Source organism: Fragaria vesca, linkage group LG7, assembly GCF_000184155.1.
Source record: "Fragaria vesca subsp. vesca linkage group LG7, FraVesHawaii_1.0, whole genome shotgun sequence".
Lineage (NCBI taxonomy): Eukaryota > Viridiplantae > Streptophyta > Magnoliopsida > Rosales > Rosaceae > Fragaria > Fragaria vesca.
In genome coordinates this window covers 20,693,126-20,705,489 of record NC_020497.1, presented here as the reverse complement: position 1 = coordinate 20,705,489, position 12,364 = coordinate 20,693,126, and the positions used below count along the sequence as shown (strand labels likewise).

At 38.6% G+C, this 12,364-nt stretch overlaps 2 protein-coding genes and 1 pseudogene across 3 annotated transcripts; all 3 read right to left on the bottom strand.

Moving 5' to 3' along the window:
- Positions 1-640: 640 nt before the first annotated feature.
- On the bottom strand, positions 641-3,708 carry LOC101306466 (IAA-amino acid hydrolase ILR1-like 3-like). Its single transcript, XM_004307845.1, has 5 exons — positions 3,264-3,708; positions 3,051-3,176; positions 2,324-2,638; positions 1,812-1,940; positions 641-1,626 (listed from the first exon to the last, which is right to left on the bottom strand). Exons 1-5 carry the CDS (start codon positions 3,603-3,605, stop codon positions 1,246-1,248), a joined length of 1,293 nt encoding a protein of 430 aa, XP_004307893.1. The 5' UTR covers positions 3,606-3,708; the 3' UTR covers positions 641-1,245.
- A 270-nt stretch (positions 3,709-3,978) lies between these two features.
- Positions 3,979-7,220, bottom strand: LOC101307932 (annotated as a pseudogene). Its single transcript, XR_185298.1, has 6 exons — positions 6,918-7,220; positions 6,363-6,640; positions 5,113-5,748; positions 4,862-4,961; positions 4,517-4,770; positions 3,979-4,441 (listed from the first exon to the last, which is right to left on the bottom strand). The product of XR_185298.1 is annotated as an uncharacterized LOC101307932 (transcript).
- A 1,800-nt stretch (positions 7,221-9,020) lies between these two features.
- Positions 9,021-12,318, bottom strand: LOC101308812 (uncharacterized calcium-binding protein At1g02270-like). The gene is made up of 9 exons (XM_004307852.1): positions 12,127-12,318; positions 11,720-11,824; positions 11,497-11,602; positions 10,809-11,029; positions 10,503-10,688; positions 10,297-10,422; positions 10,045-10,155; positions 9,850-9,957; positions 9,021-9,696 (listed from the first exon to the last, which is right to left on the bottom strand). Exons 1-9 carry the CDS (start codon positions 12,271-12,273, stop codon positions 9,475-9,477), a joined length of 1,332 nt encoding a protein of 443 aa, XP_004307900.1. The 5' UTR covers positions 12,274-12,318; the 3' UTR covers positions 9,021-9,474.
- Positions 12,319-12,364: the final 46 nt, after the last annotated feature.

Genomic DNA, 12,364 nt, shown 5'->3' with positions numbered 1-12,364 from the left:
AGAGAGAAAGAGCTGAAAAGATGCGTTTGGTGGTTCAACACAACCACTAAGTATGAACAACCAACATTATGTCGATCTTTCCAGTTAGCTCGATCGTATTATGCTCAAAATCTCGAAAAGAAGCTAGGCATGCAGACCAAATAGAATTTAGGTTGACCAGGTTGATTATATCTTTCTCCATTTTCAAATGTTAGAGGTGATCGAATGAGGTTTATTGGTGAAGAATCTAGATGCATGATTAGGATTTGATTAGTTAGTAAAGTAATCATAATTATCAACCACCATTTATTCTCTCTTAATTTGTTCCTAGTACTCAGCATCCTGAAAAGACAGTATTATTAGGCCACCTGGCTTGCTGGTGTTGGATAAAGTCGATCTCAAATTCTCAATATATCTTACCAGAAAACTATTTTGTGCCACAGTTCAGATGCAGTGCATGTATGGCGCTGCATAGCTCCAATGTCGTCTTCCTTCTCCAACATGGTCTACTGTGTTGTGGACCTGTGCCCTGTGGAAATAATAGTGTAAAGTGTTAGCATTATTATGCAGTAGCACACATTAGCTTGATTAGCTGCTCCAAACTTTCTAAACGAATTTGAGACAATTTATCAAACATCTTTATATCATGTATGCTATATAATTTTGCCGGTGAACATAAAACAAATAGGAGCTGATCTGCCTTAACTAGTGAGCCCTCTCTTCAAACTGCTGGCATTGTTGGGGCAAGCAAGAAAGCAGTAGTAGGTTAATGCTTCATAAGACATCAACATCTTCCATGGACTGCCTTTCTTTTTGTTTTCCTTTATTCCTGATTTGAAGTCCTTTGAACAACATGGGCTGTTTATGGGGATGTTTTGGAATGCATACATTGTATCCTTTGAGGATTTTGCTGATCAGGTTACCCATGCTAGCTTTGTGTCCTTTTTAGCAAATATGGGATCCACTGTCTTTAACACTAGATCAGTTTCGACTACTCATTCAGCTGGATGTATACAACTGATTTCTCACTATCCTATTGTATGAGGAAATTAAACATTCATATCATGTCACTATTTTACTGCACTTAATAAGTACTTTCAACCAGAAAATTTTCATTTTCTGTTATACTTCTACATACAAGTTTATCACTAATCGAAGCAAGTATTTTAATTTCCTTTTCCTGCTTACAGAGCACTAAATAAGCTAGCACACCAATTAAAGCAGTAGGAATCATCAAGATTTCTCCAGAACTATACTCTGGAGTTTTCACTGTATAGCGGAATGTTGGTGCTCGTTCAAGTACATCTCAGCCAAGGCAGTATGTAATGCTGCCCCGACAGGAAGGACGCCCTCATCAAGAAAGAAGTAAGGGGAGTGCGGTGAGTGAACTGAACCCACTTCCACATTTCTTATTCCGATGCTGATCATGATTCCAGGAATCAATTCTTGATAGAAAGCAAAGTCTTCACTTGCCATCACTTTTTTGCCAACCTTCACATTCTCAGGACCAAGCACAAGTTTCGCAACCCTATTTACATGCAAATTCAAGTTTTCGTCATTAACAACAGCAGGAATTGGGGGAAACTCTTCAATTTTCATGTCAACATATGCAGTACATCTATGCACAGCTGCCTGCCCTTCAATAACCTGCAAAAAATCCCAAATAATTAGCTGGGCATCACCAACTTAAAGGCCGCCTAGACCGTCCAGATGCCACCTAGAGGCTCTTCCAATACATATGGTGATGGAACACTGAATTATATGGTGATGATAGTATGCAACAACATATTCTTTCTACCAAGTCTAATGAGAAAAAGGTTAATGCCGCGTACCTCCTTCAATCGCTTCATGAGTTGGTACAAGCCTTCTGTTGTAAGACTCCTTAATGTGCCGCCAAATTCAACATAGTCTGGAATTACATTGGATGCAGTCCCTCCTCGAACATAAGTGACAGATAGAACCTTCATCAGAAAACCAGCTATTAGGACCTTATTGCAGTGGAGGTTCTTACGTTATCGTTACTGTCATATGCCTATTCAATCAGCTGATTTTTTTTAACTGATGAAACATAGGTGGGTTACTTCATCCAAATGTCAGTACAAAAAAGTTTTCAATGAGTCTTGGGCCAACAATGGAGCAATTGGATTTAAAGCTGAGCAACTGAAATAAAAAAAAGGCTCTGTCTGAGATTATGTAGAGCCATAATATATAAAAGTGCTTTCATACATGTCAAGCAACAGTTTTGTAGCTTCACTTCCCCCATTGACAAGCAATGAAAATTCATCAATATTAAGCTATTATATGGAAACTGCATGGATTTTATCTACCGGAGAAAGAGACTCACTTGACTTTGGAGGGGATCCGTTTCTCTTGAGATGATCTGCTGCAATGCCAAAATTGCAAAAGAGGCAGCAAGTGTTGGATCAACAGTGTCATGGGGACCTGCAGCATGCCCTCCTTCACCGACTATCTTTGCTTCAAAAAAGCTAACAGCAGCCAAGTGTGGCCCTGCAATGGTTTCTATGCTTCCTGTGGATGTCTCAAAATCGACGTGCATCCCAAATATTGCTTCGGCTTCACCAAGAGCACCTTCTTTTATCATGTCGGCTGCTCCATAACCTCCCTCCTCAGCAGGTTGAAAAATAAGTCTAACCGTACCCTTCAACACCATATCAAGAAAAATCTGTCTGAATCTAAAATCAAGAACCCTCTTCTATTAAACCTTGCATTCATCGCTCATTTTCCAAAGAAATAATGAAACTGTGTGCGCAGATAGACATTCATTTAGGTTGCACAACAAGATGGTATGACAGATTCTAACAGAAACTTCGAAAGATTTCATATTTTCGTAGTGGCACTCTACAGTTTCAACACACACATTGAATCCTGTTGTAACATGGGCATTCATTCTTGCAGCACAACATGCTAGTATAATATATTTCAACACAATATTGCATATTTTCATCAATGAATATTATGATTTCCAACTGAATAAAGATTGAAACTAATGTCAGATTGACATTCATTTTGTCAGAAACCCAGAATCACATGAAAGTGTAGAACTCCCTAACCTGAAGTTTCTCTTTCCGTTGACTAAGCAACTTAGCAGCCCCTAGAAGCATAGTGGTGTGAGCATCATGACCACAACCATGCATCTTCCCATCAATCTTACTCTTGTGCTCCCAATCAACAAGCTCCTGTACACATCAAAACACATCCAAAATCATACCAAATCACAACAAAAACTAGATTTCCTAATAGCAAAAGGAAAGGGTCTCGATTACTTGCATAGGGAGGGCATCCATGTCAGCCCGAAGAGCCACAACTGGGCCAGCACCGGTCCCAATATAGGCCACAATGCCAGTTTTGGCAATTGGGTACGAGTAAGAGATGCCGAGTCTGTCTAGCTCCTTGCGTAAAAGAGCACTGGTGTTGTGCTCTTGGAATTTGAGTTCTGGGTTCTCATGGATTTGCCTTCTTATTGAGACCAACCAGTTTTTGTCTTCCTGGGCTGCGCTTAGAATCTTTTGTGCATAGTTTTGGTCCAGAGTGGCATGGATGACACAGAAGGAAGAAACCGAGAGATGTAAAACTAGAAGTGAATTGAAGATCGAACAAGGATTCATGTCATCAATCTGCTTGTATTGCTGTGCTTTGCTAAGAAAGACAATAGCAGTAGAAACCAGTCATTGAAGATAAGAGGGGTTGTTGGCTAAAAATAGTCATGACGTTTTGCCAATAAGGTAGTTGACTTCGACATTTCAATACTACTATACTACATGTAAGTTCTTCTTTCCTCTCATTGCATTAGAGGCTTGGCTATCTAGGGAGCCATGGCCAATGTCTCTGAATCAAGACAAGGCCTCAAACGTTTATCGATATCGATTCATGAACAAAAATCACAGGCAAAGATGTGCGACTTCCCAAGTTCCATGTAGTAATTGCTTGTTGTTGCTCAGAAAGAGCCAACTACTTCAGATAAAAAACGTGCAGCAAATACTGAAGTTCATATCTTTATTTATCGAACAAAAGAACTTTGCGGCTGAACATACACGATAGACTACTACACAAAATTTAAAGATACTAAATCCTATAAGCCTATCAAAGCACCCCTCTCAAAAATTTGGGGTCTCCGGCCAAATGCACGGCGAAAGGTCTTCCAGCAGCTTCAAAACTTATGAAATCCCCACATGCTAGCAAATACTATGAACAAAAATGCACCCACAACTAGTCTAATCATAAACGCAAATGACCAAATAGAATGGCCAGCAGGAGAAGCCTTCAAGACCACAGAAGGGATCGCTTTGCCTGTCAAAATGCTGCCTAGTGATGTGATATTTGGTGTTGCGGAAATAGTCTGGTCACTGGACTCAACAATGAGTGTCTCCGGGGGTTCATCCAAAGCATTACCAGCATGGAAAGCAGCATCACTACTAGCTTTCTTTTCTGAATCTCGTGTCTCCTGCAAGCAGCATTAAAAGGATTATCAACCCCTGAACAAATCTCACCAGATTTTGACATTGTTTGCGCTTCTCACCTCCACAGCGATTAGTTTCCTTTCATGGTCTTCTGGTCTATAATGCAGGTTTTTAGAAACATTCCTGCATTGAATTGACCCTATTTGAAGTTTACTTTGATACATTATTCGTCTTGGTGCTTCACCCTGTGTCATAATACTCGGTCTTAAGGTGCTAGTTGAAGGTGTTTGGCGAGTCATAATCCTAATCCCAGTGCCAGCACTTGGAAGTGAATTTGAATGATTGCTTGATACCTCAACCTTTGAGGATTGTTCTGCAAAAAAAAAAATGGCAACGCATTAATTTCTTAACATTCATCTAGTCATCTCCCACAATCATCGATGTTAATATCAAAAGAATTATACCATAATTCTGCGGAGTTGTTGCAATCTGCATGGGAGTGATGGGACCCTTTCTGTCGACATTCCCCTCCAATGAAACAGGAGTTTGAAGCTCGGCCATAAACTGGATGAGATGAGAATAGAATAATTTTTAGAGATAATTTAAAAGAACATCAAACAGAAATTAAATGCATACGCTCGACAATGTCAGATCGGAGCCAAAACTTGGAAAGGCCATACTGAAAAAGAAAATTATCTTAAAAGCTTCTACTCACCAGTACATCATTCAGATTTGGGTCTGCAGCATTGCATGATCCATAGTCCTTAAAGGGGACAACATTCTTGGTCTCACTTTCAATTGCGGAACTTAGAGTATCCAAATCTTCAAAGGAGTACTCCTCCGAACAGTTGAATATTGTGCTCAGGAACTCAGAAACTTCTGCATCTTGCTCAATGCTGTCATTTGGTAATTGCACCCCTTTATGACCATTGTTAAAGCCATTGCTACCAGGGTAACAATGCTCAACTTCCAATTGTGAGTGCAATGGGGAAAATGGTGGCTCTTCCTGGGGGTCATAAAATCTGCTTAAATATTCCTCAAGCGGCAGATCCAGTTGATCTGGTCCATCATAATCATTGCAGCTGTTGCTAGGGCACTCACTAATTGGTAAAGGGTCTGATGTCATCCCATCATAATTATCAGCATTGATGCATTCTGCTCCAGTATGAAGCTTTTTAGGTTGCATTTGACATGATGGTGATGGTGGAACCAGTGTTTGAGCAGACTGTGTGTCTTCAAGAGGAGATTTGACAATGCTAGGGGAGGATACAGCTGGTTCAGTTTCATCACAGTTTGAAATTTCGATACTCTCATCTTGTTTTTTAAACAGGCGACAGAGGACAAACGGACTCTGCAAAACACAACATCATCTCATCAATACTTTTGAACATCTAGTCATTTTAAATTGCAGGTCAGTGATATGTGCATGTGTGGTGGATAAGTGAAAACAAAATGCCACATAAATCCACACTCCTGAACCTCCACAGAAAAAAAAGGAACCAAATTTCTATGCAAAGAAATTAAGACTTGAGACTTGTTAAATGCTTCTTACAACTTAGACCTCATTTTTCATACCAACAAAGTTAACATATTTTATGTATAAATGAACTTAATTGTAAAACTTCAATGGGAGATTTTGACAACAAAGTTTTTCAATTTATTGCCTCCTTGTAGGCGACAAGTTCCATCTATCATGAAAGAAGTTTCTACAATCTTTATGCTCATAACACCAATTCCTCATTCAATCATCCAAATCACCAATTGGACACTAAGCTATCTTTCCCTGGACATGGACACTAGGTTAATTAGATTCTGATGTTCTTGCGAAATCATACAATTTACATTTCAATGGTGTACTCAAAATGTGACCTTTAAGCCTATGGAGCCCAAATATTCTCTCGAAACAAGTTAAAATGCTCATATGACACCAAACAAACAACTTATACAAGGTGAAGGAAATCCAACCTGGCCAGGATTAGTGCCATCAAGCTCCTTCTGCGTAGCACGGTACTCATGCATAACCCAATTGGTCCTCTTACCCTTGGGAGCACGCCCCTTATGGAAGACGAGGGTCTTCTTCATTCCAACCAAGTTTGCTCCGGACTTGATTCTACGATCTTTACCAGTAGCCTTCCAGTACCCTGCTATTGTAGCCCTGTTCAACCTGAACCCATTTGGGTACTTCTTGTCCTGTGGACAGAAGAAGAACCATTCCGGATCCTGCGTCTGTATCACTGATAAATCTGCATAAAAAAATAAAAAAAAACACCAAAAACTGATAAGTAAAGAAAGTTTAATACTTTCATTCAATACTAATTAATCGGAACAAAACCCATCAACAAACAGCAAAAATTATTACAGAATTAACAAACTCATCACATTCCTCACTAATTTACCCTCTTTCATGCTAATTATTCATCCAAATTACAATCTTTTTTTCACTTTTTACATCCATAACTCATCATTTTCACCACCAATCATTAACACACAGAAATTAACGAATCATAAAAAAAAATTTACCAGGCAAATCCCAGGGCTCCCATCTGCAAACATCAATCTCCCGAATAACGCTGACTTCCTTATCACGGCCATTGATCTTGGACCTCAAATAAAACTCTATAAGCTCCTCATCCGTCGGCCTGAATCTAAACCCCAACGGCAGCGAGGACAGTGACACCACGCCCATATCCATCACCATGTCAAAGATCAAAAGTCGCTCAATATGTAAACCCTAAATCTTAAACCATGTAAAGATATCTCAGATTGGGAATTTAGAGGATTCAGGTCTGTCCCACTTCAGTCTTGTTCTTTCAGTCTGAAAATAAAAAGAGAGAGACTCTGCTCTGGAGTCCGAGTGCTTTCGCCTTTATATATTTCAAGCCGCGTTTGAATTCCGAGTGGAGACCGCGTCTGATTGAAAGCCCCTGGTTTTTGTTAAAACTACGGGGATGCCACTGTGGGGGGGATTAGAAGAGGACAGGCTGTGGGGGTAGAGGGTGTGGTTTTGGAGAGAGTGTAGGGGTGGAATGGGGAATTGACGAAGCGTCGTAACGAAGGCAACGCGGGCGACAGGTTGAGGAAGCAAGCCAATGAGATATTTTACCAAGCTGCTGCTGCCGCCAACGCGTTGCGTCCACGTGTCGAGCTCTGGCTTTTACTTGGAGTTTTTAAATTTTTTTCTTTGGAGTCTTTTTCCTGTGGGTTTTGTTGTCGTTTTTTTGTTTCTATCTTTTGGTGTGATTAGAAATTAGAGTGTGAGGTAACCCAACGATCATATTCATAGGCCCATGAATGTGTTACATGATAGTGAAGCTTGTGTGTTTTGTAATAGCGACGACGCCCACTAGCTTTTAATTAAATTTATTTATAAAATAAAATGAGGATGTTAATGTTATGAAGTTCTGATATACACTGAAATGTACGAGAAACGTGATCTTATTTCTCTGGTGATAAACTTGGATATTATAAATTGATCAATCAATATGACTCTTAAGATTACAGGTAACGGAATAACAAAAATAAAAACTAATGGTTCAAACTTTCTTATGTTGGACCTAATGTTTCTAACCAATACTTTAAGATATTCACATAATTTCTCTTAAGATGAGGAGGAAAGATTACAACAGTATTATATAAACAATTAAGCTTATAATGGGGTATTCCACTATATACTTTCTAAAAGATTACCACCCACCACCTTCTGTCTCGTGAGCTTTATATAGTTGATGATCATACATACATATATATAATCAACAAATTTAAGTTAAGATTCAAACCTTTTAATGTTTTGTCAATTAGGATTCCAAAATATTCCACGCTTTTTGGCCTTTTGCTTCATTTTTCTCTTATAGTAGTACTATGTGCATCTCTTTCATTCAGTCCCAAAATAGTGTGAACATAAAGAAAAGCTTTGGTAATGAGTATATAATACTAGGTATGGAAAGTGGTCTGAAATTTGAGAAGGAGACGGGAATTAGTAATCAAGATAAAGCTAATTTAACTTTAATCTTAAAGCTAATTTAGTAATCAAGTTATTCTCCATCTGCAAAAGCCAGAAAGCAAAAAAGAAATGAAACTAATTAATTACCAGGAATCATTCATCCTCCACTTTAAACCTCTTTTTTTTTGAGCTAACTTGTGCATCATGCAACAAGAACAAAAAGAAAAGCTTAATTGACATGAACCTTTGACAAAAAATAAAAAAATATAACTAACTTGGCCCATTTTATGCCCAAAACTAGGGAACCCGGGAGGATTATTCCAGGCCCAAAATACAAACAATACTTTAGGTCCGGTTACATTTTCGGCATACTGAATCATGCGGTTTAAATTTCACTGACATCATAAGATTGAGAAGAAAGATTGAGACCGTCGTATATATGATCATTTAACATTCACTTCGCAATCTTTTGAGGCTCTGGCAAGCTCTAGAATCTGGCGCTTCCAAGCTTTGTGTTTCTTTGAGTTACGGATTGATCAACCATCTTCCGCAGGACAAGGGCATTCCTTAACAAACTCTTGAGTGTATAACTGTGCAAAATGTAAAACTGTTGTTGCTCTTATATATTAGTCAATCTCTGTTGCAGAGAGCAAAATTGTTTACAATGTGATTGTGTGTAAATTGAAGGAAACCTAATGTGTAAGATATCACCATGCTACAAGAATGAGAAGCCTACATATATGCACAGCTAGCTACAAACTCTATATTAGACTACATATATGTACAGCTATACAACTATATATATCTTTCTGTTATTCTTTGCTTCCTTTTCTCACATAAAGGCAAATTGAAACTTTGCATAATGTGGCTGGTAGGTCAATTCAGCGGCTGCAGATCAGGGGCTCCCATGCTAATGTGTTTGTTGGCACTGATGTAGTCACCACTGGTGTATGAAAGATTAAGGTTCTGAGGATGGCACAGGAAGAAAGGCGCAGCATCAACACGCAAGTTGATCAGACTTCTTTTTCCTCTCTTTATTCAGCAGGTTTTGCTCCATTCCAACAATCTGGCTGTAAGGTTGACTCAAATCAATGAGATGGTTTATAAACTAGTCATGATCCCAAAGTTCTACTTTGGTCAGGCGATCATCTGAGAGCATGGCATTCTTATCGGTGAGAAAACCACAGTTAGTCGTGCATGATCAGAAAGAGAGTAGTCTTCAGGCCACGTTCCTTTCTCCACTTCAGGAGGGAAAAGAACTGCATTTTTTACACTGAAACCAATAGCTTGCTCCTGAATACCATTAGAGCCAACATCCCAGATCTCATTACCACCATCTGTTAGATTCCAAATTCGCTGCTGCAAGGCCAAATAGTCTCAGTCAATTTTAATGGTTCTGAAATATATTGATTACTTAATAGCCTAAGCCAACTGACTCCAGAAAGTAGAATGGAATGTGGAGATGCACATAAGACAGATAAAGCCAAGACATATTCAGTCGGTATAGTTTACCTGAAACCCTTCGTAATCAAGAATACCATTGCCATCTATGTCTGCTTGAACCCATAAGTCCTTGGTCTCTTCATGGCTAAGTCCATTGCAATGACCAGTCAAATTAAGCTGCATAATATAAACCACCTAGGCAGATTAACTAACAAGCAGTAGAAAAAGTAGAGAAAAGAAACTCAGTTGTAATTGACATCACACCTGTCGGAGGGCTTCACAGAAGTCAGAATAAGTAATGTAATCACCCGGGTTGTCAGCCTTCAAAAAGGCGAAGGCATCACTTTCTGTCAGTGAAGCTCTTCGTAGTAGATACTGAAAATGTGAAAATTTGAACCATTAGAGACTGAAAAAGGATATAAGTTTCACGTAACAATTGAAAGTAATAACTTCATCTTTAAAAGAAATATAATGAAACTGATAAAGAGTATGCGATCAAAGAATCGTCTTGCTGACCTTGAACATGCCAAATACTGCTTCACTCCAACTTGTTTTTAGTAGTTTCCGGTAACTATTTGGGTTAAGAAGCCATATAAAGTCAACCCCACATATGTTTCCTCGATGGTTTCGGTGGCTAACCCACTATACGAAGACTGAAAAATGTTAGTAACAGGCACTAGAAGATTGATCAGATTATTTGGGGTAAAACTGAAGACACTGACCTTGTGTGCATCTGCATCGGTGTAATGATGAGCAGTATCATAAGATGATACAAACCCCTGGGACCTAAGGAACTTGTAAACATGTCCACGTTTGCTTCCATTCCAATCACCACAGAGAATGATGGGCATGGGGTTAAGTATGTTCTTTTTCTGATAAGATTCCACATATTGTAGGATTTTGTACACCTATAAACAGAAAGAAATTGTTGTCAGAGGTATACACACTGAGTTACAAGTAATAACTAAAATGATATTGTCATTCTATATGCATAAAATAGAAGAGTATGAAATGTAGGATTAAGGTACCTGACGCAATCGTACAGTACATAAACTTGAATCATGAGGAAATAACAAATGGGTATTCACAATGAGCATTTCCTGCCGAATATCATTGTTTCGAAATTGTGAAACTGGGGAAGCTAATTCAACATGTAACAACTGAGCAACACGATCTCCACAATCATTGAAGTGCACCTCTTGATAATTTATAACTCTAAAGTAGTCCTTATGCACTGCAGTCAGCAAACCTGTATAGTGGAAACAACTTAGGCTGATGTATAATGGGGGTCTGTGTTTCACATTCAATGAAGACAATAGTACAAAATTCCAACAAAGCATAAAAGGTTATTGCAATACATTAGTCTTAAATGAGGACACACTGAATTAGCTGTGTTCAAGGCGCCAATCTTAACAGGTGTAATCAATTCTCTGTCTAACCAGGACAAAGATATTACTTTCAAACTCAATCTCTTCAGTTGACATCTAATTTTTTTTTTTTTTCCTCTCTCATTTCAGGCCTTCATATCCCATCAGAAACCCTTAAATAATTTTCTCCATCTCAGCTATGTTTTCTGTTATTGTTTTCAACAATAACAGATGATGATCATCTTTAGAACTTTCTAACAAAACAAGCACTAAATAAGTTTGAGATTCTAAAACCCATCCAAAATGAGATGTAAAGATGCTATAGATCTTTCAATGAAAGAAGACATACCATCACCGCGGTTGTTTGTCCTTCCTAGCTTAAAATTGATATAACCAGCATCACCAAGTCTCTTCTCATAAATGTTCACAAGCTCTTCATTCCCAACCCAGAACTCCTGTCAACACCAAATAGGAAGAGAGACATATTCACCATGTTAGTACTAGGCCATCAAAAGGTTATGAGTACTCTGATCCCATTCCAACAATCCATCAAACGCTTAAGAAACACAAACCTGAAGACAAATAATGGACGATCTCTCAGCCAACAAACAATCCAAAATCATGTGATTTCTGGCCAGCCAATAAGCCCTGTGATCGCTTTCCCTACAACCAGGGTCCTGTAAAACCCAAACCCCACAAAAATCAGAACAAATGTAAACTACATGTCATTGAAATGGATCAAATTCAGATTGCCCCATTATAAAGCTCTATGCTATAAATGTATAAAGAACAAAAACCAGGCAAAACGACGACCCCCCATTGCCAAATTTATTGACCATCAATGAATAAAGAGTCAATCTTTCAATACCCATTAACAATATGATTGAAAGTAGCATAAAAGATTAGAGCTTTTTATGCAATGAAATCAAAACTTAAACCTTTAATGGTAAAATGGGAATGAATAGTATATATACAATACCTCATGGCTTAGGCGCTTGTAGATTGGAGCAAGGATGTTGAATGTGGTGCAGGTAATGCAAGGCTGTTGATCATGTCCATCTTTCATAGACGAAGCAATTGCATAGCTTCCATTTCTAGACACCCTACCCTTCATCATCTTCGTCATCTTCTTCCACACCTCAAAACCCAACAACCTTCCAACTTATATAGACAAAACTATTACACACCCGCCCACAATATACATAAAAAAACGCCAA